The following is a 19,688-nucleotide window of genomic DNA, read 5'->3' as shown; positions in this document are numbered from 1 at the left end:
TTTTTTTTGACAATATCTGCTTTTTTCCCAAGCCAGGCCCTTCCTTGGGAAGTTGGACCCTGATTTCCCTCCTGGATGGCAATGTTCAAGCTGCAGTTCTGGTGCCATCTCCTGGCAAAAGCTCAGGATTGCCTGAAAGGCAGCAGGATGTGAGACAGCTGGGTGGGAGCTGGACCCATGGCCTGCACCCTTGCCAGCTAATTGCCTGACTGTGTTTTGCTGAGCTTATTTTCGGCTTTCTGTAGTGTTACAAAGGATAAACCAGGACCCAGATTCTTGACGTTCATATTTTCCAGGGCTCTTCAACCTCCGAGGCTCTGATGTTGAGTACAATCCTGTATTTTTTGCATATGCTGTCATAGGAATGAACACAATCAGGTACTTGTATTTCCTCCCCTCTTCTCTCCCCCAAGATGCGTTTTTCTGTAGGAGATCTGTTCTAGCAGTACGCTCTGTCTTTTAAAACCGCCTACACCCAGGCTGCTTTAATGTCCCTTCTGAGCACTTTTGTCTTCAGCGTTAATTACTTTCTTCCCCTGATTGGAGCTCGGAAAAGGGAATCCAGGAACTTCACTGTGCTCCTCAGCACCTTGGCTGACTTGCTGGGTGATCCGGGGCAGGACAGCTGACCTCTCTCTGTCACCCCGAGATAATGTGGAAGGTTCTTGGAGCCCTAGGTGAAATGTGGGTAAGAGCCAACGCTGGCCTGGACATTGGAGAACTCTCTAATGTCATTGATGAGTTACTTCAAAACTGAAGAGACTGTGTAGAAAGGTTTCAGGACTGGTTTATGCCATAAAGCTGCTTTCCCCTAGCTGTCCCCTGTAATGAGCCTCAGCAAACACACATGTTTTAGAGGCACCTCAGAGCTGCTAGCTAGATGCATCTGGAATAAAACTTGGCTGTGTGAGTACAGGCTGTATGTGAGTGTTGAGCTCAAGTTTCCAGTTTAGGAAAAGAAAGAACAGTGTGGTGCTTACAATAACAATAGATTTTTCTCCTTCCAGATGTTGCTCTTAAAAAATTAGGGAACAGCCATTACGTGCCTCTGTCGCTCTCTCCTGGTTGAAGTGTGGTTATGGGATGCAGCCATTTTGAGTGTAGCATGCAAACAAAAATGATATCAGCTCCTCTCCCCTCAGCAGGGTGGTATGTCTTAATTTCAAAGCAGGATTCCAAGCTGTGCGAAGGCCAGTGGATAAAACAATCTAGAGCAAATCTTAGAGCATAACTCACAATCTCTTCTCTCTCTTAAATGTCACCAGAGCAGTGTGGTTTCTTCTGCACTCCCTTACTTGAACTGCTGTCAGATGTGGGCCTACCTATCTGCTCTTTCTGATTTGTTTCTCAGGCTCTTCATCGATGGTGACCGGGTGATGGACCCAGCTGTGCGGGAACACTTACAGCTTGACTCCAACCTGGAGCCTGAGTTTAAAATCCAGGTGGTGCCCTATGGATCAATCCTGACGGAGCTGCAGGCTGTTGGCACAGGCCTCTCTCCCAAGGAGAAAGTATGGCTCAGTGACAAAGCCAGCTATGCTCTAACTGAAGCTGTCCCCAAGGTTTGTGGCCCTGGTGAAGGAAAGGACTTGTCTCCTTCCTCTTCAGTGCAGTTAGGAATGGTTTTAGTGAGGGCAGCTGCTCTTGGCTTCCCCTCCACAGAGTGCGCTGTAGGCTGGCGCCAGTGCAGCGATCCAGCAGTGCTGAGGTATCAAGGGGTGGTTTAATCCTGGGGTAGCTCTCGCTGGAGCTGGCCTTCCAACTCAGTAAGCTGATTTACCCAAAGAGTTGTCAGCTTAAGATAAGACAAGTACAGTGAGAGAGGGGGGAGAGAGGGAGCAGGGTGAACTCGGGTCGCTGTGCCTGAGGCTAGAGCAACAGCCTTATGTGGACTAGCAGTAAGAGCTGCTTTAGGAAATGCTCTCTGAAATTGAAGCAGGAAAGTTGGGCAGCCCTTTCAGGATGGGACACTGGGCTTAGAGTGTCTGAAGGTGGTCCTCTATTTGTTTCAGTAGCTTGAGGATATGGAGCGATATGTGACATTGAATATAGGAGGAGCAGGGCAACAGAGTAGTTACAGCAGGGAACACTGAGGATGCGGATAGCCTGCAGGCACTTGTTGTCCATGTAGTGAGTGCATCTGCTGAGGGACAGTCATAGCATCAGAATTTTTTCTGTATAGCTTTGTGCTATATATCTACTTGAACCTGGCTATCTGGGAGTCCTGCAGTCCACCTAATATCTTGTTAGAGAGTCAGGAGAGGAGATGCTCAATGAAAGATGCAGCAGCAACTACAAACGGATAAGCTGACTTCCATGCATCTTGTGTACATCTCTTGTTTGCTAGAGATTACGTTCTCTCTGGAACTCCATCCAGTTTAGAGACATCTGGTGACAGACACTCTGAAAAACATCCTAACAGATACTGTGAATAAATACACTACACAGTGATATAGCTGGGAATCAAGGCCTAGTTGGCCTTTTTTCAGATGTTACTTTGGAAGACCAGACCCAACGAACAGGACTTTGTGCTCTTGCTGAGATGCTGGAGAGTCCAGGCTTTCTGCCTGAGAATTACAGGGCTCAGGTGAAGGGAGCACCCAAGAAAAAACTTAATTGTAAAAAGTGTTTGGCTGCAAGTCTGCATTTGCCCACCACCAGGTTTCTGCTTTCTCCAGGTGGGCAGACATCCCCTTTCTGTTTCACATACTGCTGCAGGTGTGTTTAGGGTACAGTCCTGCTAGTGGCAACATAGCAGCTCATGGGGCTTGAACGCCTTTCCTGTACACAAGGATTTTAAAAGTGACCTTGTCTCTTTCCCAAAAGACAGAGTCCCAAGAGCAAGGTCTGTTTGTGTACCCCAGATTGCCACAGTCTGATACCACCACAAATCTCTTCAGCTCTTGTCGCCAAAATAGCAGCAGGAATAGCTATTTCTTTTCTCCAGTGATGACATTTGCTATATACCTTGGTAGCTTCAATGCACTTGGACCACTGGGACGGATAATAAAACCAAAAAGGGAAGTTCTGGGAAGTTCTGTTGCTGCCAGCATATCCTTTTAATAAGGGATATGGCTCTCAGTGCCTGTGCACTGACTTGTGGGAAACATGCACTTTACCTTGTGTTTAAGTTAAAAAAAAACAAAAAAACCCAACCCAAAACAATCTCAAGACATGAACATGAGCAAGACTGACACAGTCTTTGCTCCTGTCCAGAGTTAAACCTCCTGAGAGCAGCAATCCATTTCTAAGTACAAATGGCCTCTGAACATAAACTGCTTAAATTTTGCCCACTGCCTTTCATTCAGGGAAACAGAAAGCATAGAGACTATGGAGCATCCAGGATAAAGTGTTGTGGCTTTTCTGCCTTCAGAGTATGCCCTTGTTGTATTGTAGTTGGAGTCAATGAACTAACCTCAGTTTAGGTAAGCTACTGTAGATGACAATGTAGAACATCCATGTTGAAAAGTACAGCCGGTCTGGCCTAGATAAAGGACTGTAGTGAGTTTACCCCTGTGGTGCTGGAAGTGTCTGCTGATGTTGAGTCATTTCTGTGCTAGGTGCCCTCTGTACATGTGGGGAGAGTCCCTGTCCCAAGGAGTGCTGTGCAGCAGAAGGGGAAGAACTGAAATGTCTTGGTTAAAAACCACCCTGTGAGTCAGTGGCAGAGCCAGAGTTCCTCATGCTGCGTGTTTTTTGCCAGCTCTACACTACTTTACAGCAGCTGAGCAACTGGCCTGGGGTGCTTTAAAGAACACTGGTGCTAGAAGTCTGTCTGCCTGTCTCCATCAAAGCCAAATATTGATGTTGGCAAAAATCCAGTGCATTATTAAACACAGACCTGCAAACTCTTTATAGATTTGCCTATAACTGCATGTAAATATGCTTTTTGCAGATTAATAGATCTGGGCAGTATCTGTAAAACACAATCCAATCTAATACAGAGTCTGACTGTGGAGCAATTCTGCACTGACTGATAGTTTCCTGTGGCTTTTTCAGCACTCAGTTTCTCCATAATGTAGTGTAATTGTCCTGCTATTTTTAAGAATCTGGAAACTAAGTCTCTAGGATTTGTGAGAAGTTGATCTTCTCTAAGGGTCTAACAGGCCTAACCTATGCATTTGGGTGGTGTTAATTTGTATGCTGGTGTGTTGAGAATAAGAAAACAGCACATAGCTTGGGCTGGACTTGTATAGGAGCCCTTCCATCCTCCAGTGTATAACGGGTCAAGCAGAGAACTGGAGCAGAAGACCTCACTTTTGTTCCTTCTTCTGTGGACTGTGATGAAGCTTGGGCAAGTTACCGCAGATGGCAAATTTTTGAAGGGATGCTCAGAACCAGCCACGTGTTCCCGCTAATGTAAAGACAGCTCACATCTACGGGAAATGCACAGTGCTAAGGGATCAGTTACTAGTGCCTAATACAAGGCTGCCCCATCCGGGTGCAGGAAAAGCTTTTCTCAAACTCCTGATGTAAGCCTCTTTTGGTAGAGGAGAGCATGTAAACCTCAGCTTTGCTCTGGCCTTTCATGCTTTTGTTGGCCCTTGATGTGTTTGACAGAGCTGCTGCTTGTTAGAAGTGGGGATGCTCAGTGCTGAAGAAGTCAAGCTTTTGGGGCCCAAGGAGGCCTCCAACTTTGAGTCCAGTGCTTGATATTTGGGCTTGTTCCTTTGCCTGTTGCTGCCTTAGGGTAACAGTAAGGTAACAACTCAAGGTGACTTTTTAGGTCCATGTTTCCACAGCCTAAATTTCACTGAAGTTTCAGTGTTTCTTGTTGACTGTGTCCGGGCCTTCATGTGTACTTTGCCAAGAGGAAACCCGTGGCATTGGACGTTGATGTCAGGCTGTTCAAATCCTGACCCTACTTCATGATGTGCTGTTGGCACTCTAGTTCCCTGGATTTCCCTGATGACTCCATCTTCTACAGGCAGGGACTACTTTTCCTCTTTATTCCTCAGTGTGCTTAGCTAACCACTAGTAACTAGTATTCCACAGTCCTGAAGGTTTAGAGAGGCTGCTGAAGTGCAAATTGTGGCCAGGCTGGGTTATTAAACTTGTAGGATTATGTTGTCTGACTAATCCACGCGTAATCTCTGTCTTTCTGCTTCAGGCTTACCGATACCTCACCCCATATACCCCCATCTGTATTGCAAAAGCTGTGAAGAATGCATCGGAAACGGACGGCATGAGAAGAGCACATGTAAGCAGAGCCTTGAGAGCCTCCTTTTTCATGACAAGAGATTTGCTTTACATCCAGGGACAGAGATTACGTTTTCCTTTAAGTTTTAGTGTTTTGGATTAAAAAGCACATATTTGGATGGCAGGGTAAAAAAGGTTTTGCCTCTTCTAGCCTTCTGTTGAACATCTACTATTGTTGAAGCAGTTTTTTTTGCTTGTTCAGCGCTCCCTTGGAGTGAAGAACAACATAGGTAATAGTGTGAGTAACCAAACTTGCTTTGTTGGGGACTGCGCAGACTTGGAAGTGTTAGAGTATGAGCCCTTAAAGGGAGGTTCTCTCACTTGGCTAAGTGCTGCTCTCTGTCTCAGTAGAGTCTTTAAACTGTTATCACCTGAATAAATGCAGAAAGAACATAGAGAAATCCTTTGACAGGTGATGCAAAACACAGGCCAAGATGTTCAGAAGCAGTCTCCTCAAAGTGCTTTTTTTTTTTTTTTTTTTTTTTTTTTGCATCATCATCATGGCACTCTGGAAATGATGCTGATCTCCCAGAAAAGTTGCACGTTTTCCAGAAAAGAAGCCGCCTGTGTAACAGGTTTATGGTGGGGCTGAAAATTTCTCCTGCTTGTTTCCTGTTAATTTTCAAGCAGCAGGCTTCACAACATGAGAAATGTGCCAGTTAGAGCAGGGCTGGCAATTCTGGGTTTGCCCCATATTTGCTGCTAGTTTCTTGGCATCTGCTGCTTTCTAATTCAATGTCTTTGTTTTCCTATCAGTTATGGAGGAGTAAAAATACTTCACTGAGCACAGACACCTTATTTTTTCTGTCACCTGTGGGAAAAGTTGTGCCTTGCTCTTGTACGTTTGTCTCCTTCTCCTTGCCCTTTAGAAAAAAAGAAGTGGGGGGCAGTCATCAGACAGGAGAGAAGCCAGAGGTTGTATGGCAGAGACAATGTGGTGCTTAGTGGTTGTGGGGCATATTCTCTTGTCACAGACCGAGATGCGCTGTATCGTTATCTCCCACAATCTGAAACACAAGATCTTCTGTGTTGAAGCAGAAGAGACTTGAGTCATGTGTGGGGTAGAGCCAGTGTTTACTGAGGACTTGGTGATCCTTTGTGATGAGATACTTCCCAGCAGCAAGGCTTTATTAACATTTATGTAATTGCTCTGATAAATTTCCAGTGCTTGCATTAACTACAAGATGCAGAACCTGGAAAGACCTCTTATATCACCTAGTTTGTCTCTCTGAACCTTGCAGGTCTAATTGCTTTGCATTAAAAGCAGTGTTTCTACTGAGGCTTTATGAATCTTATCTGTTCTCAATTCTCTTTTTTTGTGCTTATTTTAACAGATTAAAGATGCTGTTGCCCTGTGTGAGCTCTTTAACTGGCTGGAAAAGGAGGTAGTGTATTAATTTTTTTTTTTTTTGATCTGGAGATTTTGTTGCTAAGTAAAATTCTTCATTAGCACAAACCTTTTGATATTTTTATAGTGCCTTTGCTAAGATGGGGGGAATATCAGTTTTTTTGTTTGTTTGATTTGGGGGATTTTGACTGTGCTTCTATCCAAGGCTGAGTTAATTTATTTGAAAACATATTCCCACTTATTTTGCACAGACCAAAGCCAGAGCAGCTGAGGAATGACCTGAACAGACTTAATGTAGGCTTAATCCTGTCTTGTGTTGGTTTAGTAGTGTACATCATGAAATAATGTCCAGTTTAGTGCAGTATTGCAGGAGTATTTTCAGGATAATCAGTGTTGTCCAGCAATATGGACAGATTTGGTTTTTATGAATGGAGACGTGCAGTCAGGCTTATGTGCAGTGAAAATGGGTAAGTCAAATTGCTCATGTTTGCTCTGGGTTAGGAGTGCATAGTGAAGCAAGTGTTACGTGGTACCTTACTAAGCTGTGTTCCTTCTGTGCTACTGAATGTCTGAACCCATTGACTTTACATATAAGGGTGCTTTGGTGACTTCCAGAAGGTGCCTTTTTACCTCTTTGAGTACCTCAAGAAATCTGCCTTGGGGGATATGAGACCTGTCTCTCTGGCTCCCACTTGCCTGTTGTCCAGTCCTGGGGAAGTCAGTCCAGCAGCCTGTGCCACGGGTTTTGATTTGCCAGATGCCTAAGATAAAATTCCATACCCCTGTTTCCCCCTACTCCTCCTCCAAGGGCTTCCATCTTTGGATAGAAGCAGATTTCAACTAATACCACAGACCGTTGAAATAGAACGGTTTAGTGTAGCGTGACTGCGTGAAGAGATGCTGCTGTGTAAGATGCTACTTGTGTGTGTGCCTTAGTGAAGTCGATACTGTAGTAACTGTTCCTCAAACAGGATTCAGCAACCCTGCCATGACCAGTTCTGCTTCCTGCTTCTCACACGCTCTGCACAATACCACTGAGTTTTGTTTGTCATCACTGGGGAATGAGGACAGAAAACCTGGAAAGAGGCCACTTCAAGAGTGGGTTTTATAATGCTTAAGCATTGGGCCTTCCTTGTGCATATAGCATTTCCTTTGCCTGTTGGCATGCTAATTCAGCCTGAATCTTTGTCCCCTAGGTTCCAAAGGGAACAGTGACAGAAATAATTGCTGCAGACAGAGCAGAGGAGTTTCGCAGGTAAGAAATAAATCCCATGTGAGGGAGTGGCATTCTGGGGGGCATTTCTGGGTGGGATTTTTATCCTTTGTTTTTATTTTACTCTTTAGAAATCCAGCTCACTGTCAGATGTATTTTACCTGAGGACAAACCATTACTCCAGGATTTTTTTGAACACTTGAAAGAGTTGAGGAAGAATTGGGTCCCTTGGGAGGTACAGGTCCCAGCCCATTGGATCCTACCTGCTTTCTTTTTGAGATAGCATTGAGGAGTGCTGTGGGTTAGGGCACCTGAATATGAGATAGTTGCTTTCTTACCATGGAGGAGTTAAATTTCCCCCTTCTCTGATGGATAGTGAGCATCATTTGTATTGAGATAGTCCATGTGTACCTCAATAGGTCCTCTAAAAATGCTTATAAGTAAATAAATAATATAGAAGAAACTTCTCGGGACATCTCTTCCCTGGGGAGTCTGGGTGGTGAACTTCCCATTGGTAAGGAGTGGATAGAGATAGAAAGCAGGTTTTCATGTGGTTGGGAAGATAGAGTTTGGATCTGCACAGTTCTCCCACCCAAATGTTTCTTTCCCAAATGGCTTTCAGGGCTAGGGGGAGGCTAAGGTGAAGTGAAATAGAGAATGAAGATAAAGTTGCAATATTTGCCAGGACTCCTCTCTTGTTTGATATGTGCTGGGGTGCCCCAGGTGGCTGATATGCTCCTCATTTATGCTGTAGTGATCACAATCTCTTTTTTCAGCCAACAGAAAGACTTTGTTGAATTGAGTTTTGCCACCATTTCAAGCACAGGTCCAAACGGAGCCATCATTCACTACAAGTAAGAGAAATACAGCTGCTCCTTTTGTCCTTCAGCGAGCACACCTGGAATGAGCTCTGTAGCTTCTCTGTGGAGTCATAGCAGAGTACTCCAGAGAGACATAATTGCTGTCAATTGCCATCTTGCTTTACTCCACAAGAGCTTCCACATTTACTAGATTAAAAAAAAAAAACTTGCTCTGCCAGCTGGAATGCATTTATTATGGTGCTGGTCTTGTTCTTTGTCCCTTGTGGCCACTGAGGGATCATCCATCCCAAGTGGTGTCTGACTCAGCTCAAAACAGTTAAGAGTGTAGGTAACATCTATGTTGGAACAGAGACTTAATCTCTGGCCCAACTCAGTCTAAAAGCTTTTGTTTGTGAAGAGCTTTTTTGTTTCCTTTGTTGCATCCACCGCCTGCTGACTGGCAGAGCTGGAGATGGGATTGACTTGGTCTCTCTGTGCTGTGGGGCAATTGCTAGTTCTGGAAATCGAGAGGGATGCCTGTCTGCTCAGGGGCATGAAGAAGGGCTGTTTTGGTGGAAGAAGGCTGGCAAGGCTGAGGGTAAAGTGCAGACGGCACTGAAATAAGTCCAGGAGCAGGTGTTGAGGGTTTTCCTAGAAGTAATAAAACTGTTTTCTGCAACTAAGTTTTATTTACTGTAGACAAATATGCTCTTCACTATGATCCCTAGCTCAGCATGTGTGGGATTTTCATCGCTGCTACAAGAAATGAAAGCTGACACATCCAAGCTTGCACTTAGTGTCGTTTTTGGACCACAGACTTGGGCTGGAGGCCTTAAAACTATGGAACAAATAACTCTGTGTTTAATTGAACAGGCCGGTTCCTGAGACCAACAGAACCCTGTCTGTGAATGAGATCTACCTCCTGGACTCAGGAGCGCAGTACAAGTGAGTGGGATAAATGGTGCTGAAAACACTGCATTTTCCGCTCCTAGCGACCACCCTGCAGTGTCAGTTCATAGTTGCTCTGGCAAGCACAGCAACATGTAGAGGCTGACTGAGCAGTTTTATGAGTACCATTTCACAGAGAGCCTGTCTATTGTGCCTCCTCTGAAAGGTGTTTGTGGAATTTTGAATATAGCTGTTGGAAGAAACCTGCATGGGGCTACTTAAGCATTGGGGAGGTCTGGATGGGTGGTTTAACTTTAACTGTGAGATCTCTGAACTAGAGGTGGCACCTTAGTGCTTAGTTATGAAATGAGTTGGTGGTTCTCATAGTCACATGGAACTGAATGGGCCCTTATTACTGGAGGTGGCAGAGTATGCAGAGGTGGATTTCTGCCTGGCAGATTTTGCAGTGAAAGCACTGGATGACTGATTCCTGGCAGCAGGCTTTGAGCTAGATTCAGGGCAGCAGGCAAGCCTTCTCTGGGGTAGGGAGCGGGATCTAAATGTGCTGTTCCTCTCTGAGTCCCCGCACTGGTGTTGCCGATAGCCATGCTCTGGCTGATGGGGTGTGTTTCTGTCCGTTCCAGCTCTATGAACTGGTGTATTGGTGTTAGAGCTGCAGGCCTGGCTGCGCTGGTTTAGCCTTGGGCTGTCTATGCAGCAACCTGTGCAGCTGAATAAGGGACCCACCCTGCCAGGGTGTCAATTTGACTGATTTTGAGGCCAAAGGAAGGTGGAGCAAAAGTGCAGGGAACAGCCCTGTCTTGTGGTATTCTCTCTCTAGAGAGACTCAGAGGCAGGATTTCTCATCCCAGTGGTCTCTTGGGTCTCAGGTATGTTTTGGGAAAGGCAACGTGTCTGTTTGCTCACTCAGCACTGTTTTGACAGCACCATTCAGTGGCCTCAATCTCTGTGGTTGTTTGTTATGGAGCTCCAACTCCACTGAAAATGAAAGTAGTGATGTTTTTAACCAGTGTAAGTAGATTAGGAATGGTTTGTTCAGAAAGATGCGGGGTGGGCCCAACTGCTTCTTTGAGAGGAGCTTTATCTTTAGAGCTATGCCTTTTTGTTATGTCAGTCAGGAAGAGCTTTGAAGAGGAGCCATGCAAACATCCTTTGATAAGATTTTTACAATGAGACCTTTTTATTCCCCCTCTGATGGCTTAATTAACAATTTCCTTAGTGTCACTATGAAAAGCAGCCCCTTGAATAACACATAAGCTGGACATCAATGGCATTTACCACAGCATTGTGACAGGGATGCTCAGCTTGTCACTGCTGAGAAGTTAAACCGCGAGTTCTTTGTGACTGTGGTGTGTGTGTGTATGCTGGAGAAAAGCGTAGGCACAGGAATGAATGTTTCAAAGGGAACTTACTATTTCAAGGCCCTCTGTGTTTTTGACACCAGTCTCAAAATGATATTTGTAGAAGAAACTTAGAGTCATTCTCTGATGTCTCGGACTAACCCCTATCCAAATGACAGACATTTTAGTGCAAGGCATCCTGAGGGTCACTAAACCCACTTATTTTCCAGTGTTGGCAGCCATCACTCGTGTGTGTGTGTGTATATACATGTATGTATATACATACATATTTTAAGCCGTTAAGAATCTTCTTTTAATGCAAGTAGACTAAACTTGACCTCCTCTGTCCTCTTCTCTATGGGTAGTGCCTGTTGCTAATCCTCAAACTAGCTTTGCTTTTACAAGCAGTCCAGATTCTAATTTGAGAAGAGCTGTGAGGTTCTTATGGCTGAAAGTTAACATTTTGAATTGTAAATCATTATGGTTATGTCTGGGACTTATGTGTTCAGGAATTTTTAGGATTGGGAACTGTTATATCATCAGCGTCCTATGTAGCGCAGAGCAGAGAACTTTACCCAATGCTTAGTTTGTTGTGGTGTGACTAGCTTTTCTGTGTTTTTTCACTTTGGTCTCTTCCCCCCCCCCCCCCCCCCCTTCCCCTCCCCCTCCCCCCACCATAATTTTGTGTCCTGCATCTTTGTTTGCCTTTGGAAGAGATGGCACAACAGATGTGACCAGGACAATGCATTTTGGCACACCATCAGCCTATGAAAAGGTAACTTTACATCTTGGTGTGTTTTGTGATCTAACCTTTGTTATTAGAGATACTTGAACAGTCACTGTGGTGCTTAAAAAATAATGACATGCCCTACTGCTGTATAGTCAGAGATCTATTGAGTATCATTTATTTACTAATAAAAGAAGTGACAGTATTTTTATAAAGACTATAAAAGAACTGTTGACTTCAGATTTCCAAAATAAAGCTAAGCGAATTAAAGAATTATACCTCTCTATCTTAAGATGCATACCTCTCACCTGGAAAGCGATACATCTTCTCCAAGAAATAATAAAACCAGCTGGCTGAAGATGCACATTTTTGGGTTGTGCAACATGGGAGTTAAGTTGACTTAATTTAGTATAAAACTCAGTGTTTAGTGCAAGGTTGTGGTAGTGGTTTGTGTCTAGCTTACTGTGCCAGTCTCAGACTGCTATTAGAACATCCATATTGGGAATTGAGCTATGTAATTTTGTTTACCTAAAATCACTTCTTTAATTAAAACTCATTTCATCATTAATTCACTCAGTGATGAAAAATATGCTGGAGGGTATACTCAGGAAGTAAAGTTACAGCCATGAAGAAAATCAGTCATCTGGGTCAAATGAATATCCTGTTGCTATGCCTGTAGTCTGAGTTCATGACACACACTCTATAATTAGCTAATAAAAATCCTTACAGTAATTTAAACTCTTTCTACTTTGCTTTGGCACTGCCGGTCATAGGAGAGCATGAACAAGTCTTGCAAGTTTCTGCACAATTTGCTGCAAAATGCAGCCTCGCTTTCCATTTCTGGGGAGGGCAGTGTTTTATCTCTCCTTGTTTACTCATGGCACGTATTGCCTTGACAGGAATGCTTCACATATGTCCTGAAGGGACATATAGCTGTGAGTGCGGCCATCTTCCCAAATGGAACCAAAGGTAAGTTGCTGGGATGGAGGTCTCAGTGTATTCTGACCACAGTGGTGACCTCTGAAGAACCATTAAGTGGTCTGAGAACAATGTTATGGTTGACAAGTCTGGATGTGTTAGGCAGACGTTGTAGCTCTCCATGTCTGTTTCTGTCACTTCGTTTTGGATTCTGGGTTCTCTTTTAGCAGCAACTGTTGCTGACACTTCTGAGGGAGGAACTGAAGGGTGTTCAAAGTGCTCCAGTTCTAGGATGGCAGCGACTTTTACCACCGAATTGCACTCCAACACATCTGTGGCCTTTTTGTGCTTTGAGGTTGTCTTTGTGCTTTACTTATGGCCCTATCAAAGGGAGAGGTTGCTTTCCAGCTTCTAAAGGACTGGCTATTTCTCTTCTAGTTAATATGCAATCTCTTTTATCGGCAAGCAGCATGGGAATATGACACACAAAGGAGCTGTTTTGATTCTGTGCGGGAGAAGCTGTGGTATGCATTCACCCAGGGTGAATTTGTTGCAGAGCTATTTTCTCCCTGGTCAGGGGAGAGTTGCCTTCAACTTGCATTCTGGGGTAGGTGAGGATAAAGCAGTTGAGTAGTGATATGAGAAACCCCAGCAGAAATTGTGCAGTGTCTGAAATTGCAGATATGGGCCCAGTGTTCACATGCAAACATAGAAATTCTTTGCATTCAGGTGGAAACAACCTGAAATGATTGTGCAACTCAGCATGAAGTCTGGCTGGTTAGTTCACCAAATGCAATTGCCAGGTCTTCCACTTTGAATTTACTTAGCGCAGCTACCTTTAAGAAAAGTGCTGAATTCTCTGTGGGCACGTAACCCCTAGATCCTTTTCTGAAAACCCTAGTGGAGTAAGCAGCAATTCAATGTTTGTGATGCAGGCCATCTTCTGAAGAGCCGTGTAACTGGAGAGGGAGAGGGATTCTCCAGTTGAGAATGAGTTTGAGTGTCAGACTTGCTAAGTATGGTAGCATCTCTCCTGTAACTTGTAACAAACCAATGACTTTATTTTTTTTTCATGTTCTCCAGGGTTGTGCCCTCAGTGTGATTTCCCCCCCCCCAGAAGCTCTGAGGGAGCCTGACTTGATCAAGTTCTCTCTCCACATCTGCCTCTTTCCCTTGACCTACAGGTCACCTTTTAGACTCCTTTGCCCGCTCTGCCTTGTGGGACTGTGGTTTGGATTACCTGCACGGGACAGGACATGGAGTTGGCTCTTTCCTAAACGTACATGAGGGTCCTTGTGGCATTAGCTACAAAACCTTTGCAGACGAGCCCCTGGAAGCTGGCATGATTGTCTCTGATGGTATTTGTGATTCTCTGGCTATTGGGGAAGGGAGCATGCTCTTAAGATGCAGAGGGAATAAATCTGACAGTGGTGGAAGAGGAGGGTGGGATCACAAGCCCTGATACTGCTCCTCAGTTTTCCACTTTAATTGTCATTTAAGCTCTCTGGGGAAAGACCTTCTGATGTTAGGTCTTTTACTTCCTGTAAATCATCTCTGCAGTCAGGTGCTGCAGGCCCACTCCCTGCTTTATACAGTGCAAACTGTAGGAGAGCTTTGCTGCTGACCAGCTTGGCTCTGCCATGCAGCCTCCTATTCTGCAGTGGAAGAGCTGGCTACAGTTCAAGATGGACACTAGGCTTTCAGGAGCTAATCCTGTCTTTGCTATGGGCTATTTGAGGCAGCTGTTAAACATCTACATGCCTTATTTCTCCAGCAGTACATTAACTATCTAGTGGGGCTTGCTGAGAGACTTAGATTCCTTCAGGGCTGCAAAGTTCTTCCAGTGAGAAAATCTAAACCTAGGAAAGCACCCTCTAAAATAACTGTTTTGGGGGACCTTCCTGTCATAAAGAGATTAATTTTTTTCTGAGGTGTTTTTTTTGGTACTGTGAACACAGGTACTGTCCTCTCCCTTGACTTAGAAGGAGGATCTGTGAGCTTGAGGGCTGTCTGTCTGGTTTCTCCTCTCCCATTGAGGACTTCTGCTGTCACCTTGCTTGGGGCTTTTATGCAGATTAAGTAGAGTCAGAAATTTGTTTGCCTCTCTGGATGCCTTATGTCAAGATTGTTTAGCAACCTCAGTGGACTAAAACCTTGGAGAGGAGGTTTGTCCGTAGGGAATAAATATTTACACAGTGTATCTGTGTGGCTTAGCTGACTAATATCTGTTTCTGCAGAGCCTGGGTATTATGAAGATGGGTCCTTTGGGATCCGAATAGAAAATGTTGTCCTTGTGATCCCTGCTGAAACCAAGGTGAATGACCTGCTCAAGTTGCACTTTTCTCCATGTGTCAGTGGCTGTAAAACTTAAAGTACTGGAACTTGAGATGGGACCATGCTGCAGACAGTTAAATGCTACTTATGAGTATTGCTCTCCAAAACCCTGCCATGGTGAAGACTGATTCTAAGTCTCCCCTGTTAACAGAGACATTGAAGACAGTTCTGCTTCTGCAGTGTTTCCATAGGTTGAAATCTGTATGTGAGAGTTGTTTTAAAAAGCTTTCTCTCAGGATATCAAAGACCAGAATCATCTTTAATGTAGCACTGGAGCACTGCTGTAGAGTATCTTCTCAAGTGGGGTTTTACTTCTCTGAGAGCCCCTAGTGGCAGTAGAACCAACACCAAAGTCAGATTTTGACATGCTAAATGCAAATCTGGCTGGGTTATGCTTTTAGAAATGTAAAACTGGAAATGACCATATGGTCATCAAGCCCAGTCCCTTCAGGTTGTGACGTGGGAAATGGCCTTTTAAAAATGACTACTAAGGGAAATGACTATGGTTTATATTACCTGAAGTATCCAGAAAAAAAGAATTGTAAGTTGTTACTTTCTGATCTGAATGTTACAAGAGTTATTCTTTAATTGCCTGTGACGTGAAGAACTGAAAAGTAAGTATGATCTGGCAAGGGTGGTTTCTAAGAACTAATGACCTCTTTTGCCTTTCTGCTGCAGTATAATTTCAAAAACAGAGGGAGCCTGACTTTTGAACCCTTAACCCTGGTTCCAATCCAGACAAAAATGATTGATGTAAACTTGCTGACACAAGAAGAGGTAAGAGAAACAGTAGGTTTGCATTGCCTTCTTTAAATAAAGCAGAATGAGCTGGTTCTAGGTATGACAACCACTGGCCTCTGTTCCAGTTTGTAAATTCAGAGAGCAACCCTGAGTACTCTAACTTAATTTTAAGTTTGGCCCAGTTTTGATTAGAGGGTGGTCTGGGCAACCTCCAGAGGTCCCTCTCAATCTAAATTATTCTGTGATAAAGCCTGTGGGGCCACTCCAATGATGTAGCTTTGATAGTTCCTTTGATATCATATTTGATGTTCTCTCTTCTCTCTTTCTACCCTGCCTTTATTTGCTCCTGTTAGGCTATCATTCTCCCCAGAAACTCATACTAATGACTGTCCCCTGTTGCTGTCACTATCTTCTTGTGACCAATCCTATTCAGTCATGCTGTGCTCTGCAGGACATACGGCCTGTGAGCAGATACCAGTGATATTTGCTTAGCTGCATTAATTGCCTGGGTAGCTTCATTCCCTAACCTTCTGTTTGGGTCTCCCACTACCCTGGCACATGGATCCTGTTCTTCTAGCACACTCTTTGCTCTGCCTTAACCCATGATGATCTCTGAATGATGATCCTATTTGCATTTCCTTTTCTGAAGAGTACTGTGAGGAATACTAAGGTCTACCTTAAGCTTACCTGTTTGGATCAGTAGGGCAACTTGTGTCTCAGGGCTGTATTGTTCGGAGTTACAAATCTGCAAAGCTATTTACTAGACCATTGCAAGGTAGTTATTCTGGCTTGCTGGAGGCAGTGATTTGCAAAGACTTAATATACTTCAGTCTCACTGAACCCTAACTCCTCTGAAAACCTAGGGCTAATTGCTTCAGTTCCCACCCCATTAAATTTATAAGTTGTTTCTATAGATCAGAAGTCTGCCTCTTTGAGGCAAGAGCTTATTGCAAGAGGCAAACAGCCCAATTGCAGAGAGGTTAATGACATATGAATGTCTTTTGCTGTTCGTGAGAGCCAAATACTTTACTGTGTCTGTAACTTTTAAGGGTACCAACTCTTCTAATTTATACTGAATATTGTGCCCTTCCCTTTCTCTAGTGTAACTGGGTGAATGACTACCATCAGAAATGCAGGGAAGTAATTGGAGCAGAACTGGAGAGGCAAGGCCGACACGAAGCTCTTCAGTGGCTGGTTCGGGAGACAGAGCCCCTCAAAGTTCAGTAGCGTCGTGGTCATCTCCAGTGGAACATCAGGGCCGCGTGGTGTCATAATGATCTCAGTACCACTGGGAGAACATTCTTCGATAAACTTTTGGAAATCAGGAGAGAGATTTCATTTAGTGTCTCTTCCATCCCTGTATGGATGTAACGAGGGTTCCTGTCTGAATGCTTTTTTTGAGGGGGAGGGGGAAGGGAAATAGAAAACAAACAAAATAAAGAAGCATGTTGCCTTCGAAACGGGTGTCTTATTGAAATAATGACTTTAAGAGACAATACTGGAATATTTTATACTGTATGATTTTTTTCACTGTGAAAACTCAGTATTTTTACATACTTGGGTTCCAGTTGCTGATATGCTACCCACACAGCAGAGCTGATCACTGAATAAAAGTTTCCAACCCCTTATTTGCTCCATCTGCCTTCTTTTGCAGTCAGTGATGTGTTGTGTTAGCCAGCCTGAAGAAAGACATAGTAAATGCACAGGATATGTATGCATCCATCCAGCAAGAAATATGCATAGAACTGCCCTGTGCTTGGAATTGGGCAGGTGTTATGAAAAGGCCTCATGCGAGCAGTGGATTCTGCCTAGGCTTTGTGATAGGTCATGGAAGGGCTGTAGTGACACTCAGCAGAAGGTTGTGCATGCAGAGCATCCAGGCTAGTACTTCTGTCTTTTGTAGTAACTCACTGAATACCTGCATAGCTCTTAGCAGTACAGGATCAGTGGGCAATATCATGGAATTACAGTTTTTCTTGGACACAGGGCAAGTGGGAAGTAAAAAATACTGTGTACAATGGACAAAAGGTCATTGTGCGGCTTTGGTTCAAGATGAGTCTACCTTTCATCACCAGGGACATGCTGGACTGCTAGACAGTGCATGCAGACATCTAGTGGTTAAGCAAACTACTACAAGTTTAACACGTACGCTAGAGTCTTCCACCCTTTTTCACCCAGGAAGGGTGAAGTCTTGTGGTCTGCTTTCTTCTGAAAAGTCACTGTGTGCAGACAAATCCGAGCATTGCCCATAACGCTAAATGATTAGTGTAAGAATATATTCACTGAAAGAAGCACCCATTTTTACACTTATACTAGAAGCATTTAATCAAACTATAGCTCAGTTTTAAATCTAAAAGGAGCAATCACGTCACAGCCACTCAGCTGCCTCATCTTTTAAAGCAATGCCCTGTGCAAATGGAAATTTTCATGATTTCTTTCTTTCTTTCTAAGAAATTCTAAGAGGGAAATATTAATCTCTGTTAAATGTCATGATGTTAATATTTCCCTTGAGTTTTGGAAAGTGGAGATAGTATGGAAGTAAACAGGCATGATTTGGGAAGAGAAACTTCCCAGCAAATTAAGTTGCCTGGCCTTCTAGTCATATTGTCCAAGGAAGTGAAAAAATGAAAGTGCAATCAGCGCTTTAGAAGTTCACTTTCACACTCCTAGAATATGCATTTAAATATTCAAGTGGTTTTCTGCTATTTCTTGCAAGTATTGTTTTTCATCTCAGTTGTGTCTATGGGAAATTAGGGTCACATACCAACCAATCCATGGTCTGTCATGGGTATGTGCCATCTGCTAAAAAGGAACATGGAAAAGCATTTCTTCTAAAGATGCAGGTTGCCTCTCTAGGTACTGCCTGTGCTACAGGATCAAAGAACAGGCGGGGGATTTCTGAACAGGTTGTACAGCGACAAAATGGGAATTTTTCAGCAAAATCAACTTGCATGCAGCGAGGCTGAGTGATCAGGGAGTTACCAGTTGAGTGCCTGAAACCACGAGAGCCTCATCAGGCTGTATTAAGCTGACAGTTGTGTAGATTTCTAAGACAAGAAAGCAGCTATTTTCCAGGATGATCATGGAAGTTTAAGCAGACAACTCTGCTGGTCAGTGTAGGCCCACGGGCCCTGTACTGCTGACAAGTGGGTGTCCAGAGCATAATGACTGCAGGTGTTCCCAAGGATGACATCCTGGATGTCCTAGCAAAGTCCCCACCTGGCCAGGTTTCTTCTCACACAAGGACAAATGCTTCAGGTTTCCAATGGAAATTAAAGCTGGCTTTTTTTTTCTTCCAGATTTTTGATTTATTCCTTCAGTGTCTGCTCTCTCTGGATGGTCTCTCCCATCCCCTCTCCTGAAAGAAGGAAAAAATAAGGAAGAGAGGAGCACGGAAAAAGTCAATGGTAGGCAAATTTCTGTCAGGATTGGGCTTTATTTTAAATTAAAGGTGCTATTCTCAGAAGTGACCGTAGAATAAGTGGTTCATGGGAAAGATGTCATTTTATTTGAATATTGGGGGTTGTTCTGATGTTTTTTTCTTCTTATGAAAGCTGTTTTGTTTTTTTTTTTTTGGTGTGGGAAGAGGCATTTTTAATAGGAAAATGCTTAGTGGTGTGTCTTAACACTTTCAGTTGATGCTACAAGGCAGATTTCTGCTCTTTATATAGCCAAAGGTGGTTGCTGGAATAAGCCTGTCCAGTTATATCACTTCATTCAGCCCAGGTTGCTCGGGGGTAATTGTACTTCACCACCACCACCACCACCACGTACCTCAATTTCTGCCCATTGGGCCAGAACCTCAGCAGATACAACCTGTACCCAGTGTCAGTGTGGCTGCCCTGATTTATGTTGCCAGAGCATTTCACTCGCTGTCTCCTGCCCAGCTCCGTTTGGTAGCATTTGTCCTAGAAATCTCCAGCTCTGCTGTTACTGCGTTTGGGGGCTATAAAGTTCTTTGTTTTTCTTGGAATAAAAATGTTACAGCAGGAGACAGACCCTATTTTTCAGTGAGGAAAATCCACATCAACTTCACCATTCCATCACGAATCACGACATGTGCATTGGCAATGTGCCTGTTGGTGTACAAGGCTTTTGAGACAAATAGACTATTTCTCCTTGAGTAGAAGGATTCATATTCATTTATCACAAGCAACAA

At 43.9% G+C, this 19,688-nt stretch overlaps 1 protein-coding gene across 3 annotated transcripts in view; it reads left to right on the top strand.

The window, feature by feature from the left end:
- XPNPEP1 (X-prolyl aminopeptidase 1) overlaps nucleotides 1–17,157 on the top strand; it is a 32,393-nt gene extending 15,236 nt beyond the window's left edge. For all 3 annotated transcript variants that reach the window (XM_064514207.1, XM_064514205.1, XM_064514206.1), the window contains 13 exons: nucleotides 297–378; nucleotides 1,352–1,562; nucleotides 5,111–5,200; nucleotides 6,534–6,584; nucleotides 7,744–7,802; nucleotides 8,537–8,614; nucleotides 9,434–9,505; nucleotides 11,524–11,584; nucleotides 12,436–12,505; nucleotides 13,639–13,812; nucleotides 14,692–14,768; nucleotides 15,467–15,565; nucleotides 16,631–17,157. In XM_064514207.1, coding sequence (XP_064370277.1) covers nucleotides 297–378; nucleotides 1,352–1,562; nucleotides 5,111–5,200; nucleotides 6,534–6,584; nucleotides 7,744–7,802; nucleotides 8,537–8,614; nucleotides 9,434–9,505; nucleotides 11,524–11,584; nucleotides 12,436–12,505; nucleotides 13,639–13,812; nucleotides 14,692–14,768; nucleotides 15,467–15,565; nucleotides 16,631–16,756 — 1,250 coding nt within the window. In that variant the 3' untranslated portion in view covers nucleotides 16,757–17,157. The remainder of the gene's footprint in view (nucleotides 1–296; nucleotides 379–1,351; nucleotides 1,563–5,110; nucleotides 5,201–6,533; nucleotides 6,585–7,743; nucleotides 7,803–8,536; nucleotides 8,615–9,433; nucleotides 9,506–11,523; nucleotides 11,585–12,435; nucleotides 12,506–13,638; nucleotides 13,813–14,691; nucleotides 14,769–15,466; nucleotides 15,566–16,630) is intronic.
- Nucleotides 17,158–19,688: the final 2,531 nt, after the last annotated feature.

Source organism: Dromaius novaehollandiae, chromosome 6 (genome assembly GCF_036370855.1).
Source record: "Dromaius novaehollandiae isolate bDroNov1 chromosome 6, bDroNov1.hap1, whole genome shotgun sequence".
NCBI lineage: Eukaryota > Metazoa > Chordata > Aves > Casuariiformes > Dromaiidae > Dromaius > Dromaius novaehollandiae.
The sequence above is the reverse complement of the archived record's forward strand: the minus strand, read 5'-3'. Positions and strand labels throughout refer to the sequence as shown.